This window comes from Lethenteron reissneri, chromosome 12 (genome assembly GCF_015708825.2).
Source record: "Lethenteron reissneri isolate LAM-NWPU_2019-01 chromosome 12, ASM1570882v1, whole genome shotgun sequence".
In the NCBI taxonomy this organism is placed as follows: Eukaryota; Metazoa; Chordata; class Hyperoartia; order Petromyzontiformes; family Petromyzontidae; genus Lethenteron; species Lethenteron reissneri.
Genome location: NC_083790.1, coordinates 8774174 through 8788799, shown reverse-complemented (window position 1 = coordinate 8788799; position 14626 = coordinate 8774174). Strand labels below are relative to the sequence as shown.

The 14626-nt window shown below is 46.6% G+C and overlaps 2 protein-coding genes across 5 annotated transcripts in view; one reads left to right on the top strand and one right to left on the bottom strand.

Moving 5' to 3' along the window:
• Positions 1-5810, top strand: part of LOC133341864 (inactive ubiquitin carboxyl-terminal hydrolase 54-like) — a 51576-nt gene extending 45766 nt beyond the window's left edge. For 2 of the 4 annotated variants that reach the window (XR_009755068.1, XR_009755066.1), the window contains exon 11: positions 352-432. Coding sequence is in view for 1 of the 4 variants with exons in the window: in XM_061550657.1 (XP_061406641.1) it covers positions 352-2000 (1649 nt within the window). In the remaining 3 variants the exon portion in view is untranslated. Of the gene's footprint in view, positions 1-351 lie in introns of all 4 variants that reach the window. The other 2 variants (XR_009755067.1, XM_061550657.1) reach the window with 2 other exon arrangements.
• Positions 5811-11069: 5259 nt separating this feature from the next.
• LOC133341863 (broad substrate specificity ATP-binding cassette transporter ABCG2-like) overlaps positions 11070-14626 on the bottom strand; it is a 33635-nt gene continuing 30078 nt past the window's right edge. Inside the window, exon 16 of the mRNA XM_061550656.1 lies at positions 11070-13856. Within this exon, the coding sequence (XP_061406640.1) occupies positions 13709-13856 (148 nt within the window). The 3' untranslated portion in view covers positions 11070-13708. The remainder of the gene's footprint in view (positions 13857-14626) is intronic.

Here is a 14626-nt window from a genome sequence, read left to right as displayed (position 1 = left end):
CGTCCATGAATGCCAAATCCTGAAACAGTAGTGGGCCTGGTTCACATTTTTGCAAATGTTCCCCTCTGTAGGTTTTATGGCATAAAATGTCTCTCCATCGCAATGGCTCAACAAAGCAAATTTTGTTTCCATTTTGTCAAGATGTGAATCTGGCCCAAAGTGTTTATTAAAATTGTGAAACAATGTAATTCCTCGTGTGTTCATCGATTTTAATATACATACATATATTGAAATCTATATAAATAAAAAGGTACTGGTTTATAATGGGTACCGGCTGTACTACGTCCTCGTACCCAACTGATGCATCTGGGTTTTTAACGAACACACGTACATTCATCTGACTCTGCGCAGACAGTAACGAGGATCGCAGAGCGCCACATGGGGGTCGCCATGCCTTGCCCGAAGACACGCTTCCCGCCGGGCCGCTGAGCCACGACACGTGGATGCCGGACGTCGACGTCGACCGCTCCCCTGCCAAGCGCTCCCTCTCCACCCCAGTGCTGTCGCCCACCGCGGATGACGTGGGAGCGTACGGCGTGACGTACACGCAGGAGGGCGGCGCGTCTCACGCGTACGATTACGCGCCTCGGGCTTCGCCGGGCGGCGGCGGCGGGGGCGGTCGTGTTCCTCCATCGTTGGCCGGCTACGGCAACGTGCGTGCCGCCCCACCGGGGAGGGGGGGACAGGCACCGCGCTCGGCCGTCCCGTTTGTCCCGCACAGCGAGTCTCTGCCAGGGAGAATGAGCGCGAACCACGCAGACAACTACGCCGACTACCGGCAGCGGCCGCCGAGCCAGCGGACGGGCCCGGGGGGGGAGGCAAGCACGCAGCCCTCGCCGACGTACAGTGTCGGGCGCGTGTCGCAGGTGCGCCCCGTCGACGCCGCCGAGATGCGCGCCCGTGTCCTCGACCACTACTACGCCACGCGCACACTGGGGCGCGGCTCTCGCCAGGTGCCTCCGTCACCCACGCAGGCGCATGGGCGCATCTACGAGTACGATGACTCCCCCCCGCAGGCTTCCCCCACGTCGCCGTGCAGCCTCGGCGGAGTCTCGCCCAGGGCCTGGCGCGGGGAGTTTGCCTACCCCGGCAGGGACGTCGTGCACGTCGGTGGCCAGGCCCAGCAGAAAGTGCCGGGGCAAGCAATGTTGGGCCGCGGAGGATTCACCGATGGTTCAGAGTGGTCGACGGCGGTTGTGCGTTCGCGGCAAGACGTCCCTCCAAGCTCCGCCCGTTTAGAGTTGCCGCACCACGGTTATAACAACACCAGCAGCACCCTCCCACGCAGCATTCCGCAGACTCCATTCAGGCAGGACATGCGACTGGAGGCCAGGTCTCTGCCGCGTGAGGTAGCCTCGTCCGTAAGCCTCTCCTCGCTTCTTCTAAACAACCACCACCAGCGCCAGCAGTACAAGCATCAGCAGCCCCAGCCCTCAACGCGGAGCCCCTCGCTTGGTGCGCATGCCCTCGCTGTGCTGGAGAGGAGAAGCCGCGAGCAGCAGCTCGTGGCGCGGCGTGAAGTGCCCCCGAGTGGCAACCCGCTTGTCCTGTCACCCGCTGACGGTTTGGCACGCGGCCCCGGGCGAATGGACGTGCCCCCCGACCGGGAGTCGCTCCTTATGTCGCCGCTCGCCGATTTTCCCAGGAGCTGGCGGTTGCCGGCACGCGTGGACGTGCCTCCGGACGAGGACTCTCTCCGTGCGCTCGCGGCGACGTCATCGCCCCCCGTACAGCCGCGCTACGCCGAGCTGGGCCACAGGCACCCGGCGTTTTCGTACGATGAGGAGTGGGCGCGAGTGTCGGCCACACTGCCATCGCGTGGACGGCGAAACGCGTCGGATAGCGGCGCTTACGCCGACACGGTTTCCTACGCCGACCCTTACGCGTACTCTGGCCCGGCCAGTGCCGGTGCTGCCGAGTTCCGGCAAGGTGTCATGCCGGGATCGCTGTCCTCGGCCAGCCTGATTGAGTCCGCCAAGCTTGCCTACCCACGTCGCTGAAAGGCTCAGCGCAGCAGCCTTTTGGGTTGTGCTTAATACACAATTCAATGTTTTTAAATTGCTTTGGCTTTGTTACATTTTCGAGCCCAAGTCGCTTCCTGTAATGGGATTCAATTTGGTTTGGCAGTGCGCGTGCATTTCATTTATCTGAATTGGCCAACTTCCGCCACAAAAACTGCTGGCCTTGTCAAAGATAATGTAACTTATTGCAAGTTTCTGTTCATGATGATGCCACTTCATGTGCTGTGCACATTTCCGTGGCTTCCTGATGTTGCCCGCTACGTTGCAAAGTTCCATTGAAATGTCAGTAGTGGGAAGATTCTTTTCCAGTTTTTGAGGCTGCCTTACTCTGTTGAATCCTCATTTGGATGTATTACTTTTATTTGCTTTGTAAACTAATGTTGTTTCCGAATGCTGCGCTCCATTGAATAGAATGCCGTAGTTTTCCTACTACAACATTTACAGACACTATGAATACCATGCTGCCCTCATTACTGTTGCGAAATGCAAAATCCACTACATGTCACGTTGCAGTGGTTAGCTGTTTAAAGGAGAGTTGTGGTCACTTTGTTTTGCACGGTTTTAGGTTTTTTTACACTTACTTTTTGATAGGTGTTAGCATATAATACTGTATTTTCTATGTACATCTACAAACACTATTTTTACATTGGCGTATATGAAATGTATTGCATACACGTAAAGCTTAATATGCTGATTATTAGTGAGCTTCATTTTCAGCAACGTAGCAGAGTGTTTATGAAAACTTCTATCTTGTATTTGACTTAGTTGCACAACATTTTTTATGCGCTTTGGTGTCTTGTCAAGGCAAAACTTTTTCAGTATTTCAGCAGCAACAAACAAAACGTTTATGCACGCATACGAGCCAAAGGAAATCGCGTCGTTGATTTAACGGATGCAAGCCTTTATGCAGACTCAAGCGGGATGCAAGTGATGCCGAGGTTCAAACTGTTATCCTGTCATCGCACACAAAAGCCTTGAAGTTGCTGTGTATATTTTTGTCAAATGTCTGTCACCTTGCAGAGGGGGGGGGGCATGTGGCTGTAATTTTTGTTGTTGTTGTTGTCGTGCAGCCGAGTGACACACCTGAAAACCCAAGTGGAATTGCAATCGTGGATACAGCCCCATTGGGCAATTCGAGTACCACCTTTCAGGTCCACACAATGCCGATGGGCCTTTTAAGTAAGCTCATCCATGCGGGGAGAAATCGGTTCAAGGATCACGTAGCCCAAACATTAAACGGTCCTCATTTCACAGATATCCACTGAGGCCTGTATGGTTCCGGCTTGTCGGACTCACGTGTGCTGCGATGTCACGGTTCTAGTCACATGACCGGCCGAAGCATCGTCTTCCTGTCGGAAGCGCTTTGTTCTGTTTTGTGCTGCGTCTTTAAACGTGATGATGGTCCTGGTCGCATGTCAACTGAACAGACAGTGAGGGGGCACCGGTTCCATATAAATGGCGTTGTTTCACCGTTCTCACGGCTTCAACCGTTTACACACACACACGAGTTCAGCTGTGAATCCACCACAAGTGCCGATGTTGCAGACTGGTGACTTGTTCGCAATGAGGACTTGAAAATAAATGTGCGCGAGTTTAATGGACAATAATAATAATAATAGTGGGGTGGGGGTGGGGGATGGGGGAGACGCATTGAAACGACACTCAGGCTTCAGATTGAGATGAAGACTTTCATTGTGATGTAATATCTTTGTTCTGTGGAATTCTTGTTCCTTGTTATGTAGATATAATTGTTTTAGATATTTACATGTCAAAAGTTACGTGTACGGATTTGATAATTTGTCAGTTGGCACAAGGTTAGCAAATGGAACATTTACTGGAATTAGCTGAAAATCTGTGGCTATATTGTCAATAATATTACCCGTTGACCACTGTGTGACAAGTTGCTACATTTCTCTGCGTCCACACTGTTTTCTTGTTCCGATAGAACGTTAACGGTCAGCATTCAATTTTGTGAATTTCAATTACACCACTGGAATTAAATGCCGTGTGTGGGATGTCCAGTCGTTGGTCCTGCGAATGTTCTACGTGGGAGGGAAAAGATTGACACGCATGGAATGATCACAGCAGTGCGGCCTTTGCACGAAGTGAACATACGTGGTTGCATAAGAGGGAGTTCAAGTGTCAGTGTTGGTTGATCTTGTATTGGTCTGTGATTAAGGGAGCCTTGTATAATTGCGCCGTCTGATGGATGGTCCATATTGATGCTGTTTCGATGCCACAGGATTTATAGACAGAGTGGTTTTACTGCTCATGTTGGGAGGTGTTTTTGATTTCCTAGCAGCCTTGCGGACACACTGGGAGGGGTGGTGGACAAGGGAATTATTTTAGCAGGCGATTGGAAAGTGGTAAAGTCCACCTTCATGATGCTCATGGTGGAATTGTAGGAAATGATCAGCCAAGTAGTTTAATCTACATGGGCTATCGAATCTTACACTTCTCAGCCACAACACTGGACCGGCCACTCTGCTTGTGCATTGGTCAGGGTTTGGGTTTTGCCTAAATCCTCTTACTGTGCCGCTTCATTGCTTTGCAACGTTTATTCATGAAGGCTACGTGCTGATTTTACATGGAGGTTTTTGCATCATTCACCACCTCCGACAAACATTTTCTTGGTGCAACACTGATTCGTTGCTAGAATTGGCTCACGGCACGTTTTGCCTGCCCTGAGCAAGATGCTCGTTTGCATGTATCCCCATTGTAACGTGGGGTATGTTATGTTTTGCAATATATTATTTACTTAAACTGTAATAGTACACGACAATCCCATGCAGCTTTGAAACCAAATACTGGATTAAAGTTTTGTTACCTGCTTTTTTTCGCCCCCTTCATAAATGTTTTCGTATTTTTAGTTAGTATTGTTATAACACCACTGTTTTGTTGCCTATTTTATAAACATTTTTTAAGTCCTAGTTGCTTTGAGTCGGATATTTTTTGCTATACAATTATTTGAATTGTGCGGTTTACTTTGTGCCGTTTTTTTTTATAGTCTGAGAAGTGTAACCGCTATAACGTGATGCTGAAACAAAACAAAAAAAAACATTCTCTGCGGTGATAAAAAAAACCTGTGGATGCTCTGCTCTTCGCCTTGTTACACCACACTGCGTCACTTTGTGTCAGACCCACGGAGCGCCGAATTGTGGCAATTGGCGTGTTTCGCCTTCATGTTGGAAACAAGGACCACGTGCGGCACAACACGTGGTGCTCCGCCACACCGCGCGTCTTTCAGCTACACTTGCACCAGAGGTCGCAAACGGGTTTTGATTCCTTACCCGTACCCGGCCGCACCAGGGTCGCAAACGGGTACCCATACCCGGCCGGGTACGGGTATCGGGTACCTGATTGCGACCTCTGGGATGAAGCCATGTTGCAGGCGCGGGTTGGTTGATTCTAGGAACTTGAATTGTGAGAAGAGACCAGACGTTGGGAAATGAGTGACAAACGGTGACTCACCAGTGACTCACGGCCTACCCGTACCCGGCCGCACCAGGGTTGCAAACGGGTACCCGTACCCGGCCAGGTACGGGTAGCCGGGTATCGGGTAGGGTACGGGTATCGGGTACCCGGTTGCGACCTCTGACTTACACAGATCCGCATCGCTGTCCTGAAGGAGTGGTTTGAAATCCACCGGAATTTCCCCCCCTTTTGGCACAATCTGGAAACGCAGGCAGTTTCGTGAGACTGGTGTACACGTACAGCTTGTTTATATATTTTTTGTTGCTTAAAACCATTTTGGATTATTCCATGAACCACATGCCTACTCGGCATTTTTTATATGTTCTTGAAGTCATTTTCCATTCCTACATGTGTAGCAGTGGTGTGTGTAGTCGGCTGCAGTCGAAGGGGGGGGGGTAATTGAATGCTTTCAAGTGATGGTGCAGTGGCAAATCCTGCTTCATCATCTGCTACACAGGCCCTGGTAATGATGTGCACACGTTTCCAACACTACCTAAAGCAGGTAACATACACAAGATCCTGCAGTATTAATGGTCATCTTTTAAAAAGTTGCCAGAGGCGGTTGCATTAAATGCATTTATAAGCACATGCGTGCACGTGCTTTGCATGCAATGTCATACCGAGCACAGACGCGTAGCTGACCTGCAGTCTTCGGTGACCTTCAGATGTTGGCAAATCGTCAGTTTTACGTCCAATGGCCATGGAACAAAGATTAATCCTTGAGCCATTGAAGCAATGAAACTGTCAAACTACACTCCCTCCATAACTGGAAGTGAAATTGGCAAATAATTTCTTCCACACTTAAAACGAGTTAAACTTTTTTGCAAAAAAGAAAATGTGATTGTTGGTTGACCCAAATATTTATCTGGCTGTAGTGAATTGATTTATTTGGATAAGCAGTCTTCAAGTTGTACGTGATTTTCTATAATCATCTGCTTTTGATTATGTATTCACTGATAAGGTGCATTTGTAGAATTTAGAACTGTATATGTGTAGTTTAAAGCATTGTTCCACTAAAAGAATAGGTTTTCCCCGTTTTTATGGCAACAAAACAGTTCAGATGTTAAAGCACCAAACTGAACCTTTTGCAAGGAATCGTGTCTGCATTAACCACATACTTGTGGTGAAAATACAAGCAAAAAACATGCTCTGACAGTATATGCATTGTTCTAGATTGGAAGTTTTCGTGACTGCAGGGATCCATACTCTTTGGTTCTTTCGGTAAAGTCACGTAGGTAGAAAATTTAATTTATTTTATATGCATTGTCTTTGAAACTGATTGGTCCACACCAGAGACGGCTTTCTTTAGAGCCTAGTCTCAAACGGTGTTAGACCAATCGGTTTCAAACACAATGCATTTCCTGTCAGAGCATGCTTTTCGTTTGTATTATCACAAGTATCTGTGGTTAATGTAGACATGATTCCGTGCAAAAGGTTTCAGTTTGGTGTTTTAACATCTTAACACCTGTTTTGTTGCTAGAAAAAAAGGGAAACCTATTCTTATATTTTGACACTGGCAAAGGAGGTCCCATGACATGGTTTCCACTGTTACAATTTTTGGAAAGTCAATATTTAGTACAAAATATTTGACCCAACTGTATATGTTAATGGCACTTTTTGGTGACCTGAATTTAATAATCACATGACCAACATCGACATAGCCACATGGCAGACCAGGGGATAATGGAATGTTTTTTTTATGTCATCAAATACAAATTATCGTGTTCATTATAGTACAAGTGTTTACTAGTTCCCCATGTGATTTTCCGATTCTTATTGGAGATGCCATATTCGTTTTTATTTATTAATGTTTTTTTTTACTTTTGCTAAATGAAATAGCAGTCGTGAGAACAAAAGTGATGGTTATGACTTGTGTTGGCGGTGTGATGTCATGACGAACCAGCTGGTTTGGTAAGCCTCACTCATCTGGCAAAAGAGTTAAAACAAAATTTGACAAGGTGGTGTCGTAAAGGACACTGCCTGTAGTATATAGGGCTCGGCTGAACCTTTGCCATTCTAAATACATGTCGTCTTTTAACGCCTACTTTAGCAACGCTTTATATTATTTAATACGTAAATAAAAAGCTGTCATTAGTCTTTTCCCAGTCTGCGGATTTCTCGTTTGCAATACAACTTCAAGTGAGCATGAGATCAGTGTGAATTGCTCAGAACTCGAGCTTGCCGCGTGCAAACTTTGGCCTTTCGTCACATTGCTGTGCCGCCTCCATGGACATTCGAGATACATTCTAGATTTGAAGCTTTCGTGACTGCAAGGATTCATATTCTTAGGTTTTTTCGGTAAAGTCACGTAGGTAAAAATTTTAAATTAATAAAATAAAAATAAAAATCACGACGTTTCGGAGGCAACACAAGCTTCCGTCTTCAGGTGGAACCGTCACAGCACGATAGCTGTATCAAGTGGGAGAAATTCCAAGAAACAGTATATATATACAAATACTGTTTCTTGCAAATTCCAAGAAACAGTATTTGTATATATATACTGTTTCTTGGAATTTCTCCCACTTGATACAGCTATCGTGCTGTGACGGTTCCACCTGAAGACGGAAGCTTGTGTCGCCTCCGAAACGTCGTGATTTTTATTTTTATTTTACTTTTATTAATTTAAATGTTTTACCTACGTGACTTTACCGAAAAAAACCTAAGAATATAATTAGAGATACAGTTGATGCGTAGCCCAAGTTTACAGTCCTTGCGTTTATGATGGCAATGCCGTGCGAGGGTTGTGGGGTGGAAGTGTAAGACTGGAGCTATTCGGGAAGTATAATGCAAGCCAACACACATCCGGGATTTATACCTCTAGGGGGGGATGAGTGTCTGTTCAACACATGCCACCATCACCACGTATCCAGCAGCCTGTCCAGCCATTGCCTCTGTAAAAGTGTTTGTTACAGCAGAAGCGTTCTAGATCTGAATAGTGGTGGTCGTGACTAACAGCTGTTGAGTGTTTTAAACGGCTTTGATTGTACACAAGCACAACAATATCACCACGTCTGCCATTAAGGCTGTCATGTAAGGATTATTAAGATTTATAATTGGCTAAAGGCCCTTCTGAGTAACTAAACACCTCCCCGTGTGTCTCCACATAGACATGTCAGTATTTTTACACAACCCCCATCAGCTGCACATCTTTTTGGGAATGCATCTTATCGGCGGCATTAGTTCAATACGAACAAACTGCTCCGGTTTCAACATGAATTATCTTCCTCCTCGGATTAAACCGCAGCTTCTGACGAGATGCAACCGCAGAAGGGCCGTGTGGGTGACGGATTGTGCGGAAAATATTCACATGGAAAGATGTGGAGGAGTGATCTCTACCACGTTATTAACATTCTCCACAACAGTGCGTGACGATGATTCTGAGCACGTGGGCCAAGTGAAGAGAGACGCTCGCCTGAAGCGGTCTCAGAGTACTCGCGTAACTGGTGGTAACACGAAAGTGGCGAGTGCATGTGGTCTGTGCTTGTACACACCGCTACCACCGCAGAACCCCGCAATTTGACATCGATACAGTTTCTATACAGCAATTATAAAAATTGTACGTGGCATGACAATTGAAATGAAGAATTGGGTTATTGTAATTGGTGGTGTACTGACTGCAAAAAACAAGAGGGATTTGGAAGGAGGGGTTTGGGATAGGGCCTGGTTGTGTCTGGTGAGGGGGGGGGTGAACAATGAGGCATCGTTGTCTTGGGAAGAGCCACTGCAGTCTTTGGCCATCGCTGCGTATCGGGAGAATACCCTCCTCCGTATTCTGCTGACACGGAGGCAATCTGTTTGGTAGGGGGAGCGCATTTCCGTGCGCTCGGTTTGTAACCACCAGCGCAGAAGTCTATAGCTTTGCCAGTCAAGCCTCACGTTGCAAAACACTGCTCCTCCACCATCAGATCTGATGCTGTGGCTTCCAATAATGTTCCGAATGTAATCGATATTAGTCGACTCAATGATCTGGTAAATAGGGGCAGCAAAAAAAAAACCATGGAATATGCAAAAAAAAATGTAAATGATGTGATGCAAAAATGTGTTTACCTGCGTAGAATAGCGATGACGATGTATAATCTACCCTCTTGTTTTTACTGCTTATCTTTGCGATGTATGCCGAATTGTGTAAGCACATTTGCCCATCAGCTGCCAAAACCTTCGCTTCACGATTATAGTATGTTTACGCGTCTCAAAATACACACGGTTAGTCAAAAACTCAACAATATCTGCCCCTCTGGCTAAATGAGAGTTGACTATTTTTGGTTGAGAGAGGCAGCCTTTGAGTCTCAACATCCAGATTAAAATCAACGGTTGAGCCAAATGATCCTCATGGCGGTACCCCGGGGTGACCAAATTATACAAAACAGGCGAGGCAATCAAACACATTCCTGCGGAGGGAGCTGGTAGGAACGTTGCGTTGCTCGGTCAATGGCCAGGGTCAACGGCGGCGTGGTGTATTCCGCAAATATGCCCGACTGTGAGGGGGGGCACAAGCCGGCGTGAGTAGGTTAAACGTTGAGTTTTATAAGGGTACCACGGGGTGACCAGCCCCTCCCCTCCCCACCCAGCCCCACCCCCACCCAGCCCCTCACCACCCTCTCCACCCAGCCCCTCCCCATCCTCCCCACCCAGCCCCTCCACACCCTCCCCACCCAGCCCCTCCCCACCCTCCCCTCCCCACCCAGCCCCACCCTCCCCACCCAGCCCCTCCCTGCACGACGGACGGACAAAATAATCCCCTGTGGGCTGGTGTAACCAGGAGGTTTCTCCCAGTAATATTTAGTTTCTGGGACGCAATTTTTTCCAGGGGTGTTCCTTAACTCCGTGACTGGGGCACCAATCAATCCGAAATCGGTGGTGCCACTCCGCGATGTCGAAACGCAGCGAGGACGATTGCGCCGAAACCCTGAACGCTCGCACGCGGCGTAGTGGTGCATCGTGTACAGCTCGTCGAGATGAGTCGATTGCCGCATCGCCGACCATCAACAGACTAAACATGACTGCATCACGGACATGATGCGAGGGGGTACCGCCAAAAGGTTCAAATGCTGCTTGCAGTGCCAGACTTGGGAGCGCATGATCAACTGTTTGTCGCGATTTGATCTCAACCCTTCCATCTAATTCTGCACACACACAAACACCACCTAACTTGTGCCTAGAGCGTCGTAGTTGTTACCGCCTTTTATATTTGTGAGTTCAGAGATTGCTCCGATGCTCCGACTGGGTGTTGTTGGGGTCGGCTGGGCAGGTGCGTCTCTTTGTGGGGAGCGGTGGTGTAGCGGTTAGCGCGCTGCGCTATGATGAACCCGGCGTCCCGAGTTTGATTCCTGCTCACGGCCAACATCGGTGACGAATATATGGCCTCCTCCCCTAGGTAGACTCAGCCTCAAATGAGTACCTGGTGCGTTGTGTAAACATCGCCACTGGAGAGACAAAGGCGGCCGGGCGTGGTGCTGGCCACCCACCCCCTCCGTGTGCCGTTCCAGCCTTCATAGGTGCACGCAAACAACACTTGCTCCAAGTCTGATAAGGCTATACGTAATATGTGAAATCACCTTTCAAGCCAAGTTTGAAACATTGCTTTATTTTGTGAATCGGCGATACATTTTTCCCCCTTCTCTCTATTTAGACAGGTTTACAAAAAACCTCCACTACTGATGAACGCAATGCTTACGGAGTTTCCTATTCGGCCCGGGGTGACGGAAACTTTGCAAGAATCACTGCGGTACTGTGACGATGCCCTCGAGGATTTTCGGAACCACTAAGTTATCTACCTTATTTGCATCGAGGCTTGTTTTGGGGAAATAATAATCGGAGTCCGTTGACCGTTCCCATGTGCTGCTCCCCATACGAGATAAAGTCATTGCTCCAAAATTGAACTCCGCAATGGTTGATATTAAATCACTCGAGCAGCCCTCGTGTGCGTGAACAGACAGGCTCGTGTGTATCCACAATGATATTCTTTAAAAAAATGCAATTTGGAACCAAATTCCTCGTAAATGTGTGAAAAGTGACGTTTATGATTGCTCGGACTGCTCTGGTTATCTTCTTGGTTCTTTCGGTAAAGTTACGTAGAAGGGAAATAATAAAATAATAAAACATAATAAAATAATTCTCACGACGTTTCGGCCACAACGCAAGCAGCCGTGCTCTGGTTCTGTCACTGCGGTTGGGCTCTCTCCCACTTTCTAAGTTCTCGTCACTGCGGTGACATCACAACGGCGCTCCTGTAATTATTAAACGATTAGAAGAAGAAAATAATTAACTAAGATTAAATCCTGTGCGAGGATGGGTCGTGTGATGATTTAGAAACTGGTTAAAGGCCCTTCTGGAAACGAGGCCTGTAGGGCAGGTCCACCGGGTTGAGCTGAATTTAAAAGTTTTACGTTTCCAGATGCATTGTATGGGGAGGGGGGAAGCATTGCTGTGTTTATTTTTGAACATCCAATAAAATGTATTGAGCACAAGTGTTTGTCTTTTGTTATATTTGTAATCACATTGAATGGTCTTTACCGATGCTGTCGTGTGCAAGCACATTTGCCATCAGCTGCCAAACTTTCGTTTCACGCTTACGATGTGTAAAAAATGCACTTTAGGTACACATACTGCCTTTTATGTTCTGTAAGAATGTATGTCCATATTCGGTGAGTGTGAGCACCTCCGTCCTCTTGTGTTTAACGGTGGTGGCTTAAACCGCACGTGTCCACACAATGATTTAAAGGAAGGGGGGGGGGGGGCACGCAATGCCAACCGCGTTTTCCAATGCATGGCGTAAATAATCTCAGGCTACATGGCTGAAGAAGTGTATATTTGATATTCTCCAGCATAGTGCTTGGTCAGACTTCATTGCTGAAGATTCAATGGCAACACAAAGCACGTGTGTGTCGGCATGTTATCTCTACAGTTGTCAACATTCGGTGTTTCGCGTATTCAATTGCACTCTCGCAGATCTGACTGAGAAATTTGGATAGTCTTTTCACATGTTCTCACTTGCTGCTTCAATTAAATTCCTGACTAAAATCGGCAATCAAACGAAGTACAATACGGTAAAGAAATCAGAACGAAAGCAAAAACACAACTCACATGAGGAATAAAAATATTGCGAAACGATATGAACGTTAAATCAAAGCTTAACTTTAAATTCGCTGCAGCACAATCAGTTTGGGCAAATTCCCTCCAGATTGATCATCGCATAAACTACAAAACTACGCAGCAGACGCATTAAACATTAAGCAGCTATAGGTTGACAAGTGTGTAAACAAACAAGGACCTATGTCAAGAGCAACTGCAGCTGAAGCTGTAAAGAATTGATGGCTCGGCATCAATTTGTGATTCAGGTGTGAGAGTAACCAAGGACGCGTGTGAAACGATGGAATTCCAGGTCCTTGGGGCATTAACAGAGTGAGTGGGAATCGGGTGAGTTATTTTTGCTCGGTACAGTGTGCGTTTGTGCTGTGTGGGGCATTGAATAAACTCCGCTGGATAAGTGAGGGGCTTGCGTTGAGTAAGCACTGAAGATGAACTTGGCCCAATGAATCTTCCCACCGAGGATGAATGCCGGTCTTGGAATAAAGATCACAGTGTTGAGTGGAGTAGTTTGCAAGATAAAGCATACGGTGGAATGAAAGAGGGGGTTGAGAAAATACAAAGTTTCTTTAGAGGTTGACTTGTGTGCCAGCAGTCTCGGAGAGGCATTGAGAAGCCAGTGGCTATCAAATGTTTCTGTGTAGAAGATGGCAAACCGGATTTGTTTCGATACGAAGCCCCGAGTTTCTTAATTTGTATTCATTTTTTTAATATGAGATTTTAAGTTGACATGATAATTCAGCCAGATGCCAAGATACTTTTGTGAACATTCAACATTTTTTGTGTTGCGCACAGCAGTTATGAAGAAAGTACATAGGCTTTGAGCTGTAACTAGAGTTGTCGCTCATAACCATCACACTGGACAGCTGTGAAACAGAGCTTCACAGCTCATCGGATTCCTCCAGTCGACAAACACGATAAAGATTCTGACATTTTTTGTGTTTTCGCATTCAGGTGGACCTTCAAACCAATTACTTTTTTGAAACGGTGCTTGAGTCATCTTGTAATTTAGTCGTACAATATCTGAGGAAGATCCTTGCCATATCTAAGGATGATGCAACAATACAATCATTGGCTTCAATGCCGCACATCTGCAAAACCCAACACCTGACATGACCAAGTACTCGTCACTTCCATCGATTGATCCTTAGCATCTGCACGTACGCCAGAATCATGAACACCACCGTCATCACTGCCAGTGCCAGCTGATTCTGCCAGAAGCCCCACAAGCTGTAGTCGATGCCTTGCTGCTCCAGGAATTTGGATCCGCTCATGCTATGACACAGAAGCACATGCGACTTTTGGTTAGACCCACGTAATGATCTGACCAATTCTGTGGCATTAGAAACCCTTCACCACGTTGCTCAAGAGCCCAACTCACTTAGGGCTTTTGATTTTATACTGCTCTATAATGGCTGACGATACGCTCGCTCTATGATACATCTTCTAGGTCATTAAAAACAGCATTTCTTCAGTGAGAATTGTTTTATTATGTTTTATTTTTATTATTTTATTACTTCCCTTCTACGTGACTTTACCGAAAGAAACAAGAAGACATTACTACCAGTTATGAGTTTTGTTCGTATTAACTTTGATTTCGCTTTACAATTTGTATATATCACATTTAAAATACTCGAACTGAAATGACCCAGACGAATAACAATGGAGTGTGTGTGGCATCAGGCATTGGTGGTGGTAAATAATACAGCGAAGGAACTGAGTATACCATGGGAACCTCATTTGCCAGTAAAAAATATGATAATTGTTTTTTTACCCTTCTATCTGGCAACAAAACTGACACCTTTTTACAAGGAGTCATGTCAACTTCAATGACAGTGCACATTATCAGAGTTATGTCTTTTTTTTGTATTATGACTGCAGGTATTGCGGTCTATGCAAACATGACTCCTTCTAAAAAGGTGTCAGTTTTGTTGCCAGACAGAAGGGTAAAAACCCAATTATCGAACTGAGTATAGTAAGAAAGGCTCCCAAAACTATAACGTCCCTGGACGTCCATCAAACTTAGAGGCCCTGCACGCGCTCAC